The sequence below is a fragment of the Aedes aegypti genome, chromosome 3 (assembly GCF_002204515.2).
Source record: "Aedes aegypti strain LVP_AGWG chromosome 3, AaegL5.0 Primary Assembly, whole genome shotgun sequence".
NCBI lineage: Eukaryota > Metazoa > Arthropoda > Insecta > Diptera > Culicidae > Aedes > Aedes aegypti.
The window spans coordinates 21,772,821-21,785,727 of record NC_035109.1 but is presented as its reverse complement, the minus strand read 5'-3'; the positions used below and the strand labels follow the sequence as shown (position 1 = coordinate 21,785,727).

The window sequence follows — 12,907 nt, the reverse complement described above, 5'->3', positions numbered from 1 at the left end:
GCGTCGCGATATCGGAATCGTGATGCGGTGGTTCTGTAAATGCAACCTTTCGACAGCTCCCTGCTAACCAGTTCTAGTTCACACGAGACTGCTTAGCGGTTTAAACCTCATGTGTTTTATGGGTTGTCTCGGTATTGGTACTGCGATGTAACTCATTCAAGGTATGAATCATCGGATGTTTTGATCAACTTGGAACTGCCACAAGGAAGATGTAGAAATATGGGTCAAACTAAGTGCAAATGATTTTTGCGGATTTGGATAAAAATTATGAACCTTATTTAAGAATTAGGGTTCAAATTTTTGCGCCGAGCGGTATGGATTAAAACTTTAGGACCCTCTTGTCTGGGACAGCGTCTGCTTCTCAGCATCTCTGGGCATAGAGTATCATCGTGCCTGCAACACGATATACGAATGCGAAAATGGCAACTTGGGCAAAGAAAGCTCTCAGTTAATAACTGTGGAAGTGCTCATTGAACACTAAGCTGAGAACCAGGCTTTGTGTCAGTGAGGACATAATGCCAAGAAGAAAAGAATAGCGTAGAGTTAGAATATGGTAAACAAACATACTTTTTATTATTTTTATTGACCGTCTTTCGAGTCTATGATTAAAAGGTCAAAAATAAATAAAACAACAAACAACAACATTACTTTTATTGAACACTTTTTATTGAGCCACTAATACCAAAACCCGCCTTTGGAAAGGGTGATTTTTGGAAATCTGTGTATATTTTTCGTAGCTAGGAAATCAAAATGATTCTATTTTTGGCTAAGGCCTTTGACCATAACACGCACTTAGGGACAAATTTTTATGATTATTGAAACATTTTTGTATTTTTGAAAAATGTTTGAAAATTTGAAGCCTGCTATTGGTCTCATTTAATAATATCCATGTATTCATAAAAATGGAATGGTGATTGTATGTCACGAGTTTGCTTGAGAACATGTCAAAGTATTTACATAATTCGGTAATTCCGGAAAAAAGGGAGAAATTTTAAGTGTCACTTTGCATAGAAGTTTTCCATAGCGTTTTTCAACAGCCTACTTGATGGAAACAGTAAGGGGTCTACTTTTGATAAGTCGAGTTGATCAAAAGTGACTATATTCACTGTTGACCAACAAATCCACTCGACACGACTCTGTCACTAGAATTTACCAACAGTTGTCACTCTATGTTATAGGATTACTATGGCAGTCGACGGGTGACTTCTGGAATATGCATGCCTACTTTGACGACAGTGACTACGACGAGTCACATGAATCTGCTCCATTTACAAAATAGGTCCCTAAATTTGCCGGGACCACTAGGTTGTAATACAACAATTTGTACTTACATTCTATATTTTTTCATAATCAACTTATCATAGAAGAATAGCCTGGTGATTTAAAAAAAATAAATCTATGTTTCCGTTAGTTACACGGAAAATAAAACATGTCCCAGAAAAAAAAAAATATTCATAAGTACCGTAAAAACTGAAATTTTAACCTATTATTGTAAAAATCGATAAGCAGACAAGGTTTTATGTAAAAATTAAATTGAATATAGATATTCATAAATAAAAATCAAGCAAGTAAAAACATACGCGAATAACAATAAATATTGCACAAAACGTGCTTAGATCGACACTGAATATCGAAAAACGATATTTAGATCGAAAATAATTCACAAAGTAAACATTACTTCCGTTCAAAAGTTTACTATTCATAGATAGTATTGATTGTACTAAACCAGTGATTCCCAAAGTGAGCGAATTCGCCCACCAGGGAGCGATTTTCAGGTCCAAGGGGGCGAAAATTTGTAAAATTGAATTTTGGGGACGAAAAAGCTCGAAAGGGGGCGAAACTAATTGAAAAATTATTAGTTATTATTAGCGAAAGAGAATTGATGAAGTGCAATCGATCATTTCAATTAAGCACTCATGAAAAAGCAGTGACGAATTGTCAGAAGCAAAATGTATTTGCTATACATTCCGTCGATTCGTGCGAGATTTTGGCATTTATTTACACCCGAAGATAGCATTGAACGTATTTGATAAGTATACAATACATGAAAACTCAATATTATCTTTATTTGAGGCTGCACGGGACGGTGTTTTAATCACCCTCTCCATTTGAAGAAGCAAATCTCAAGTACCACTCAACATATCGATGTAAAAATGTATCACATATATTTATATATATGTAGTGCACACCCATTAAATTTTCAGTTTAATCGGTTCACTAAAACTAGAGATTTGCTTCTGCAAAGTTTTGATGAAGTTGTTAGAGTGAGATAGGGAAGATAGGGAAAATAACACGGTCTCCCGTGTCACCTTAAATTTATATTTCAACATCGAAAATCAATTAGAAAGCGTTTTTTGTAGGAACTTATATTAAAACGGCTGCCAATGTGTCTATTGATAGCATCCAGTTTTAAATGTATTTGTTTCACACTACTATTTCTGATGTTTTAGGTAATCAGTATTTATAGTACAACTAATTTTAAAACAAATTTAGGAACATTCGACACACAAAAATTGGATTTTTTATGATAAAACTACTAAAAGTCAAAAGCATAAATAACCCAATTTAAAAAAGACATAAAGATATGACTGACAAGCATCGAATTGCTAGCATTTGATCTGAAAAAAAAAAACGTTTACTGAGTACAAAACAAATAGCTTTTTATTGTTATATTGCAGTGATTTTCTTTATCTTTTTAAAATTATGGATTGAGTAGATTATTAATAATTAATTTTGAATGTGCATATGACCATTTTCAGAACATATATAACCCAAAATGTTCCCTAAACTTATTTCAAAAAGCTACGATACAAAAATAAAAGTGCGAAAAGTGGGCCAAAACTGAATCCATGATCGAACTAATCGACTTATTAAGTAGTCAGGATAATATCATGTTGCCTATCGTTTCTAATGAGTTGATCATTTTAATAACTGTTGGTTACATATAAGGGGGACGACTTAAAAAAAAAATATTGGTCTCAGGGAGGCGAAAGTCGAAAAAGTTTGGGAAACACTGTACTAAACCAACTACAATTAAACCCTTGAAAGCCCGAGACGTACCTTCAATTTTAAAATGACCGCAATTCGTAGACCGCTAGATCAATTAATTTGAAACAAATTTTAAAGTTAATGCGGTTAGTTGGTCTTACAACCCTTGGGTGGGACTTCCCTCCTGACCCCTCTCCCTTTTCTGGGTAACGTAAAAAGCGTGGACACGAGGGTATTTTTTGAATTGTTTATCTTGGATATTCTTGGATAACGCTCAGTATAGAGTGGGTTTTTGAACAAAATGTTAGTTTTGTCTTTTGAGAACTTGGTCACAATGGAACCGGTACCGGAAGTTCCGGATTATGGTCCAATGACTTCATGTTACCTAGAACCCATATCATGCGACACATCAGTTCACATCTACGCAGTTGAATATGTTCATTAGAACACCAAATAACACTTTATGCTTTCATTGGCAACATTGGAACCGGTTCCGGGTGTTCCGGATTATGGTTCCTTGGTGTTATGTTAGATGTTACTCAGAAACCATACCATGCGACATATTAATTTACATCTACGCATAGAGATATGTTCAATCAAACGCCAAATAACACTTTATACTTTAAATGGCCAAATAGGAACCGGTTCCGGATGTTCCGGATTATGGTTCCATGGTGTCATGTTTGATATCTTAGAAACCATATCATGCGACACATCAATTCACATCTACACAATAAAATATGTTCATTGGAACGCCAAATAACACTTTATACTTTCAATGGCCACATTGGAACCCGTTCCGGATGTTTCGGATTGTGGTTCCACGGTGTTATGTTTGATATTTCAGAAACCATATCATGCGGAGACATAAATTCGGATCTACGCAATGAGATATGTTCATTGGAACACCAAATAACACTTTATACTTTCATTGGCAACATTGGAACCGATTCCGGATGTTCCGCATTATGGTTCCATGGTGTCATGTTTGATATCTTTGAAACCATATCATGCGACACATCAATTCACATCTACACAATGAAATATGTTCATTGGAACGCCAAATAACACTTCATACTTCAATGACTACGTTCTAGAATATGGTTCCACGGGTTCATATATGATATTGCTTCGAAACTATATTATGTATCACACGCAATAAAGTATGTTTATTGGTACGCCAAATAACAATTTTTACTTTCAACGGCCACATTGGAACTGGTTCCGGATGTTCCGGATTAAGGTTCCATGGTGTCGAAACCGGTTCCAATGTGGCCATTGAAAGTATGAAGTGTTATTTGGTGCTCCAATGAACATATTTCATTGCGTAGATGTGAATTGATGTATCGCATGATATGGTTTCTAAGATATCAAACATGCCACCATGGAACCATAATTCGGAACATCCGGAACCGGTTCCAATGTGGCCAATGAAAGTATAAAGTGTTATTTAGTGGTCTAATGAACATATTCAACTGCGTAGATGTGAATTTATGTGTCGCATGATATGGTTTCTAAGTAGCATAAAACACGATCTCATGGAACTATAATCCGGAACTTCCGGTACCGGTTCCATTGTGGCCAGGTCCTCAAAAGGCAAAACTAACAATTTGTTCAAAACTTCACTCTATACTGAGCGTTTTGTTATAGGAATATCTAAGGTACACAATTGGAATCCGAAAAAATACACTCGTGTCCACGCTTTTTGTATTACCCAGAAAAGGGGGAGGGGTCACTCAAGGATTGTAACACCAACTAATCGCATTATCTTTAAAATTTGTTTCAAATTAAAAGATCTAGCGGTCTCCAAATTGTGGCCATTTGAAATTTGAAGGTACGTCTCGGACTTTTAAGGCGAAGTAGGCCGTCATTGAAATTTGTACGCGTCGTTGATGATTGTTGCTAATTCATCTCACGATTTCGAATCAAAGAAAATCAGTTGGTTTTGCACTGACACAGCTGAAAAAGTATCAGCATACTTTATGCATGTTAGCGCGTACAGTGATACTTTTTCAAGTCAATATAAACTATCAAGATTGAGTTTTATCACTTTGAAATGCAAGCACAAAAGTCATCATTGTTGCCAAAACGAATGACGGGCTACTTAGCCTTAAGGGTTAAGGGTTAATTGAAATTTAACCCGTATAGGCCTGAGTGAAAGCGAACATACTAAATCCCTTACCACTCAACGAATGCTTAACGGATTCAAATATTTTATACTGGCCCACATATCTAGATTCTAGAAATGGCCGAAGAAACTCGGGAATATTCCTGTCGCCGGAGTTATTGTGGTGGGTCACTGGGTCAAGTCGGGTAGAAAATGCGTTTTTTGGGACATGCTAAGTTATCTTTATTTATTTCCAATGGCATTAATTTTATTTTGCATAAATTATTAAGATCTGATGTGCAACATTATAAATGAATTGTTTTGCACCGTTTAGAGTGTACCAGATGCAGCCATTCGAGCTTAATGTCCTGAAAAACCGGCGCTAGATTTGTTAGGTATTAAACCGTTTTAAATTTCTAAAGGTATAGATCGAATATAATAGTTCACTAAAATGCGTTCCCATAAGCTTGACACAGATGGTTAGATACAAATGGTGCACTTTATCATACATTTGAGGCATCCCGGTGACCTGAAAATGGTCATTTGTATGATTAATCAAATTCAGTTGATATAACTATTCAATTTAATCGATTATCTGAAGGTTTACGCTGATGCGTTTTTCTTAAAACTCCTAGATATAGTGGCCACATTATAGCCGATTCTGGAAATTATCTGTGACTTGAAATTTGCCTACCTCCAGGGGCACAGAAGCACAAAACCCTTGTCACCCGACCTGACCCAGGGATCCACCGCAATAACTCCGGCCACAGGAACATTCCCGAGATTCTTTGACCACTTTTATAAACTAGATAGGTGTACGAGTATACTGACAAAAAATAATTGAAATCCGTTAAATATTTGCTGAGCGGTGAGAGTTTTAGTAATTTTTCTTCCGCTCAGGCCTATACGGGTTAATGAAAGGAAATATACGATGATAATGCAGGGTGCTCATGATGCACCACCTACCCCTACATATTCTGGTTTATTCTGTGTGATCATAAACTTTCGAATTGCTTGTGTACTTTCGTATTATGATTTAAATCGGTCAAAAGAATTCGTTGAGCGTTAGGTGTGTTTTTGACCACGATGTTTCAAATATAGATGGAATGGTGTTGACTAATACACATGATCATTCTTTAATGATTTTTATCGGTTGATTAAGAATTTTTGTAGATTCTCTTATTTGATCAAAATGTACCATTTTCAATTTGTAGATTACAATCGTTAAAATTGTTTGTATATGCTTAGTTTTTTAAAAGTTTTGATGATGAAACATACCTGCCCATTGGCCGTGGCGATATTTGGCGGGAACTTGGCCGCCGCGAACTGATTCGCTGCCAGGGCACCGCCAAAGGGCGACGAGAACTGCGAAAAATTCATTTTCGGGTACTAGAAAAGAGAGAAGGAAAAACAAAAGTGAAACTCTTCAATTTGATTCGTATTCGGTGCGCGTCTAAAGCTGGATTGAGTGCGTGAAAGAACGCACTAAAATTAATAATCGGACTGCTTGAAACCCGAATTGGGTCACCATTTTTTGTTTTAAACGAAACATTGACATTCATCTAGCCTATAGAATGTGGAATTACTAAACAATCGCCTGCGTTGAGCCGCGACGGCTTTGAAGCGATGATGAGCCGAAACTCACGTGCGCCGTGTGTATTCACAAGAAACCCCCAAACCACCATATACAGTATTGGACAATACATTTGCACCTTTTTCGATTTCCCATGGAAGCTTAGTTCTGATTTATTTATGGGTCGATTCGAATGAAATTCAACTGAGATTTAGCTTAGTTGTGTGGAAAATCGAAAAAGTTGCAAATGTCTTTCCCAACACTGTATATAATAAAGTAGGACAAATTACCTCCAAATAGTTCTCATTGTCGTCCATTCTGCTGTTTTGAGTGGTATTTCGAGCTTCTTCCTGGTTGTGTATACCGTTGAAGTGCCGGCCGACCGACTGACCGTCGAGACCGACGGTTGCTAATTTGTCTATCCTTCGTCGGGTATTAATTTCCAATTTTCTTGATTCTTTGCTGGCCGTTTTCTGACAGCACCAGAGTGCTTCCTTCACTCGCCGATAGTCAAGTCAGTTATTTGTAATGATTCGATGATGCGCTCAGAAACTACCAATCAATCACGGCGCCGCTAGCAGAACAGAACAGAACAAGCAGCGTGCGCCGAATGCACCGAAATTGATCTTTGATGGATCTTCCGTTTAGTGACGCATGTCCGACCGGAACGAGATCTATATGAATTCCGTGCTTACGGTGGCGGTAGATTTGAAGCATTTTTTGTTTTCTCGAAAACCCCGATCAACCCATTTTGAATGACGATGATGACTTCATTATTTCATTCGCAATCGTAATCACATTCCCATTCCGAAAACTTTTACTCGCACGGCACTCAAATTAGTTAGTCAACGTGACTCGACGACGAGAGTTGGTTGCTTTCCAAGCGTGATTCTTCGTCTGCGACAGGCATGGAAAGATATGCACCTTTAACGATTGCGTATACTTTTAAGTATCTACCGAACAAAAAAAAACACAATTTTATTCGAATTTCGGTGTCTTTTGCTTTGCTGCTGCTGCTGTCAAAACTCTCTCCTCTTCATTAACCATTGGATACACACATTGTTTGAATTTCACATTCGGTTGAACTTTTTCCACGCACGTACGCACGCATCGGGGTTCAGATTTGACTACCACGGCCGATACCTGCGTAAAAATGCCACCGAACACAGGTTTTGAACTGTTTTCACAAATAACTCTGGGGCTACGCCACGTTATTGGTTTTATGGTTGTTTTGGAGGGCAACAGGTATGATGTCTGCCGCCGAGCAATACCAGCAACAATGCAGGAGATACGGATTACGTCTGCCGGTTGGTGACAGTGCAAGGAAATGGATCATAGAGAACCCTTCAGGTAGACGAGGTTTCGGGTTGAATTGCATTATTTGGGAACGGATACTATCAATTGAGGTTCTTTATTTCGACATCTGCTTGGCTTGGAAGTGTATTGGCATTATTAGTGGAACAGGTTTAGCCATAGCAAATTTCTATTTTATAGGGTCGATGTACCAATAGCCGCATAGCTAAGAACAAAAATTCGTATAAAATCGAAAAATAACGCTATAGTAATTATTTTTTCATCATCTGAAAGCTTTTTATCTTGGTTTTGTGGAAAAAATATGAAAACTACGAAAACTCAAATGTTTGCATTTATTATCGCGTGTGCCACTATAGGAATACATGTGCCTATAGTAGCACTATTTCTAATTTCTGTTCCTATAGTAGCACTAGCATCCCGGCGTTGGCAAAATACTTGTCAAAACCATATGTTTACAAAACTTTTATATTTTTCCTACAAAGTATGGATCAAAAGCTTTCGTTTGATGTAAAAAAAAGTTCTTAATTCATCAATTATTTTGTAAAATAAATAAAAGTTTCTCTCATTAGTGCTACTATAGGAACAATTGGTTTACTATAGGCGCAAAGGAGCTCAAATTTTAAGCAAAACTAATTATTTAGATCATTTTTTAAACAAAATCAAGCTGTATATCAATGGTACTTAGATAAATAGCTCCTGACCTTCATGTTAAAAAATGTTTTGAAAAGGTTTATAGCAAAACGGCCGTAAAAAGCCACTAGTGCGACTATAGGGGACTGTCCACTAAGGGAACACCGACCCTACATAATGAAAAGACAAACGATATAGCAGATATTCTGCAAATAAAATTTCTGATTACTTTTACTTTATATGCAAGTTCAAAATTCTACAAATTTACAAGAGATTGTACAAGCTCGGGATTTTTTGTACAAAAGATTTTGAATTCAAAAAATAAATGAAGTCTTTCATTTTTGACGAAGCAGCTCTTAGCTATGCGGCTATTGGTACATCGACCCTACCGTTGATGTACCAATAGCCGCATAGCTAAGAACAAATATTCGTATAAAATCGAAAATTAACGCTAGCGTTATTATTTTTACATCATCTGAAGGATTTTTATCTTGGTTTTGTGGGAAAAATATGAAAACTACGAAATCTCATATGTTCGTATTTATTATCGCTTGGGCCACTATAGGAATACATGTGCCTATAATAGCACTATTTCTAATTTCTGTTCCTATAGTAGCACTAGCATCACGGCGTTGGCAAAATTCTAATCAAAACAGTAATTTCACAAAGCTTTTATATTTTTCCTTCAAAATGTGGATCAAAAGCTTTTGTTGGATGTAAAACAAGTTCTTAATTTATCAATTATTTCATATAATAAAAAATAGTTTTTCTCAGTAGTGCTACTATAGGAACAATAGGTTTACTATAGGCGCAAGGGAGCTCAAATTTTAGGCAAAACTAATTATTTCGATCATTTTTTGAACGAAATCAAGCTGTGTATCAATGGTACTTAGACAAATAGCTCCTGACCTTCATGTCAAAAAATATTTTAAAAAGATTTATAGCAAAACGGCCGTAAAAAGCCACTAGTGCGACTATAGGGGACTGTCCACTAAGGGAACACTGACCCTACATCTCGATATCAGCAAAAAAAACTTGATTGTGGATGGAGATCTAAAAGTGGGCTTTGAGGGACCCCTACACAGCTCAACATGGTTTTGAGTTTGGATTTGCTGGAAGCTTGCAGGTACGAAGATACGCAATGCACTGGGAAGTCGAGAAAATATCATTCATGAAAAGACCGGCGTGATTGGAACCCATGACTTGGTATTGTGCGATGTTGGATTCCAGTTCGGTCCAGGATATATTCGTTATGGAAATTTTATGACTCTCCTGGGCATTAAGTATTATTGTGCCTGCAACACAATATACGAATGCACAAATGGCAGCTTCGACAATGAAAGCTTAGTTAATATCTGTTGAAGTTCTCATAGGCTCTTAAGAAGAAAAAGTATCATCTTTGATAACTTATTTTATTATTATGTTGGGTTTTGTCAATTTTACAACATATTATACAATAAACGAAATAATATGAGTCAGTAGCGCAACAAGGATTTGGTTCTGGAAGGGGTTTTGTAAACTATTTACTCTTGGAATCAAGAATATTTTTTGACCAAACATGTGTGAACGGTTAAAAATTTTCGATATGACCATAACTTTTTAATTCAATTGATTTACTATCACATTAAGACGCTCATTAGGGTGCGGCTTATTTTTCAAAATGTTCTAAAACCAAAAATACGTGTGCTCTTCTGAATTAAAATCACATAAAAATGGAAACCTCAAATTTTGAGCCAAAAATATTAAGATTTAGAGGTGAAGCAAGTGACTTGAAGGTGAATTTTCAAGTTATGAAATATGAACTTCAGTGAAGTGTTCATAACTTTGTTATTTTGCAACCAATTTTAAACTCTTAGCATCATTCTCTTTAAAATTAAATTTGTGAAAAGTTCGTAGAATATCAAATTTGTCTAAAATCAAAACTAGTCTTAGTTATAAGTAGTTTTCCCAAATTTTTCCTCTTTTGCTAAAAAAATCATTTTTGTTCGACCATAACTTTATGAATATTCATTCGATTCCAGACCTTTTTACATGCTTTTGAAGCTAATTTAGTTGTTTTCGTATTGTGTATACTGAGGATTTATTAAAAAAAAATCCATTCTTCTAATGAAACCAGTCAGAGTCACATTTTCCAAACAGTTTTCGATATGCATAACTAATCCAAAAACAAAATATTTGCTTTCACTAGCAACTGATTGCTTCAAAAGAATTCTAGTTTTTTTCGCCTGAATCTTTGAACACCAAAGTAGAGTAAAATTTGGATAAATGCTAAGGGCCGATTTCTTCACCTCTGCTTAAGCCGTAAACCACGTTTACCCATATAATTGAACCAGTTTAAGGCCTAAGCGCTGGTGAAGAAACCGCTTATAAGACAACTGAAAGATTTGTTATGCTTCGGAATAATGTTCATTAATCAGACGTTTGAATGGTCCCAGCATATTCGAATGTTTGACAAACTTGTCACAAATTCAATTACATTTCGTTCCTTTTGCATATTCGTATTGTAGTAGTTCGCAGGGAATTTTGTTTTTATTTAAGTTGAGGGGTCTAAGAATTTAAAAGAAATATATATTTATGTAACTGTGAAAATTACTTAAACTAACAGTGGTTATACAAATTCCAGAAAGTTACTGTTCCGTAGTTGAATGACTATTTTTTCAGGCCCCCAAAACCCCCCCTTGGTTGCGCCACTGATATGAGTGAAGGAAACGTCTGTTTTTACTTTTAATTATCTAAGATAAATCAAAAGCACGTAAGAATAACGAATTATTGCCAGGAATTTTGGATCATTATTCCTTTATGCAGCGACAAAATCTCGACGATTATTCGTTTCATCACTGGAAGTCTTTGCGACTCCAAATCAAATGGGTTTCTTGCCATTATCAGCGTTAAAATCTTTTATTCGTTTTGAGCGTAATATTGTTGTAAATTGGATGTGATGGGATTCACTTACGTCCGATTACACAACACAGCAGTTGTTTGTCCCAAGCACACAAAAAACCACTATTTATTTATTTTAGGTTTCCTTTTTTTAAATTAAGGTTTATATATTATATTGTAATGTTGTTTGAAGAACGATTTTAGCATGTAGAATGTAAGCACGTTGAGACAAAAGATTTGTACGAAAATTATCATACACGGTGCCCAACAGACCGTTATTATGAAAAAAAGTCCATCAATTGAGTATAGGGCTTGATTTTTGAGGCCATTCTGCTCAATTGGTTCAATTAAAGAACATTACTAGGAGGAATCTTCAGATATCTTGATTCGAAGGTTTTAGCTAAAACAATAAAAACATTATATAAGAATTACTGACGAGCGCCGAAAACTCTCCAAAAACGCCTGAAAGTTCGCCAAACTGATTTCATATAATAGTTACCGTTGTTATAATTAGTAATATTTACAACTGAGTTCACTTTCCAAACTAGTTTAAGTATATTTTTTCATGGTTTACTGGTTTAAGTTTAGTTTAATGTTTTTCTTCTATGTTTAACCCAATGAAAAGTAAAACAATAATTTCAATTCATTGTTAGTGTTGTTATTTTGAAGAAAGTGATATGAGAAAAAATGTAGCACAAAACCAAGTGTTTACTGTTATGTCAATTACAGCACTTATCAACTGTTTGTTGTAAATCTGGGATGATTTGGTAGATCTGGTACGCTCACATCATTAACAGAATGAACATGGACATTAGGGTGCAGCTTATTTTTTGAAATCTCTCAAAGCCAAAAAATTCATGTGCTCTTCTGAATTCAAATCACATAAAAAGAGATATAAATTTGAGCCAAAAATATTAAGATTTAGAAGTGGGGCAAGCGTTTTGAAGGTGAATTTTTAGGTTATAATATAGTTAGTGAAGTCTTCATAACTTTGTTATTTTCTAATTAATTTTGAAGCTTTGAGCATCATTATCTTCAAAATTAAATTTATGAAAAGCTTGACGAACACCAAATTTTTCTGAATTGAAAACAAGTCTTAGTAAATTTTTCCTCATATCACTAAAAAACCATCTTTTTTTGCCCATAAATTCATGGATACTTAACCGATGCCAAAGCTTTTTACATAATTTTGATCTATGCTGTAAAGGTTTGAAAAATGGAAAACTCCAGTTTCGACTTTAGTATTAACGTTGGCAAAAATGTGTAAAATTTAGTATTTTTTCACTAAAAAAACATGTTTTGGTCAGCTTTTGTTAAATTACTCAGTCAAAATATTTTTGAAATTGGATTTATTGTTAACAAAGTTTAAAAACAACTTAAGCTGTTACAAAAGCATGTAAGAAGAATAGTTATTT

At 35.4% G+C, this 12,907-nt stretch overlaps 1 protein-coding gene across 4 annotated transcripts in view; it reads right to left on the bottom strand.

The window, feature by feature from the left end:
- Positions 1-12,907, bottom strand: part of LOC5575107 (zinc finger and BTB domain-containing protein 24) — a 78,267-nt gene that overhangs the window by 25,954 nt on the left and 39,406 nt on the right. For 2 of the 4 annotated variants that reach the window (XM_021849389.1, XM_021849390.1), the window contains exons 2-3: positions 6,959-7,811; positions 6,374-6,484 (exon numbers count right to left, since the gene is read on the bottom strand). The exons of 1 other annotated variant lie outside the window; for it this stretch is intronic. In XM_021849389.1, the coding sequence (XP_021705081.1) occupies positions 6,374-6,484; positions 6,959-6,985 (138 nt within the window). In that variant the 5' untranslated portion in view covers positions 6,986-7,811. The remainder of the gene's footprint in view (positions 1-6,373; positions 6,485-6,958; positions 7,812-12,907) is intronic. One more of the 4 variants, XM_021849391.1, reaches the window with a different exon arrangement.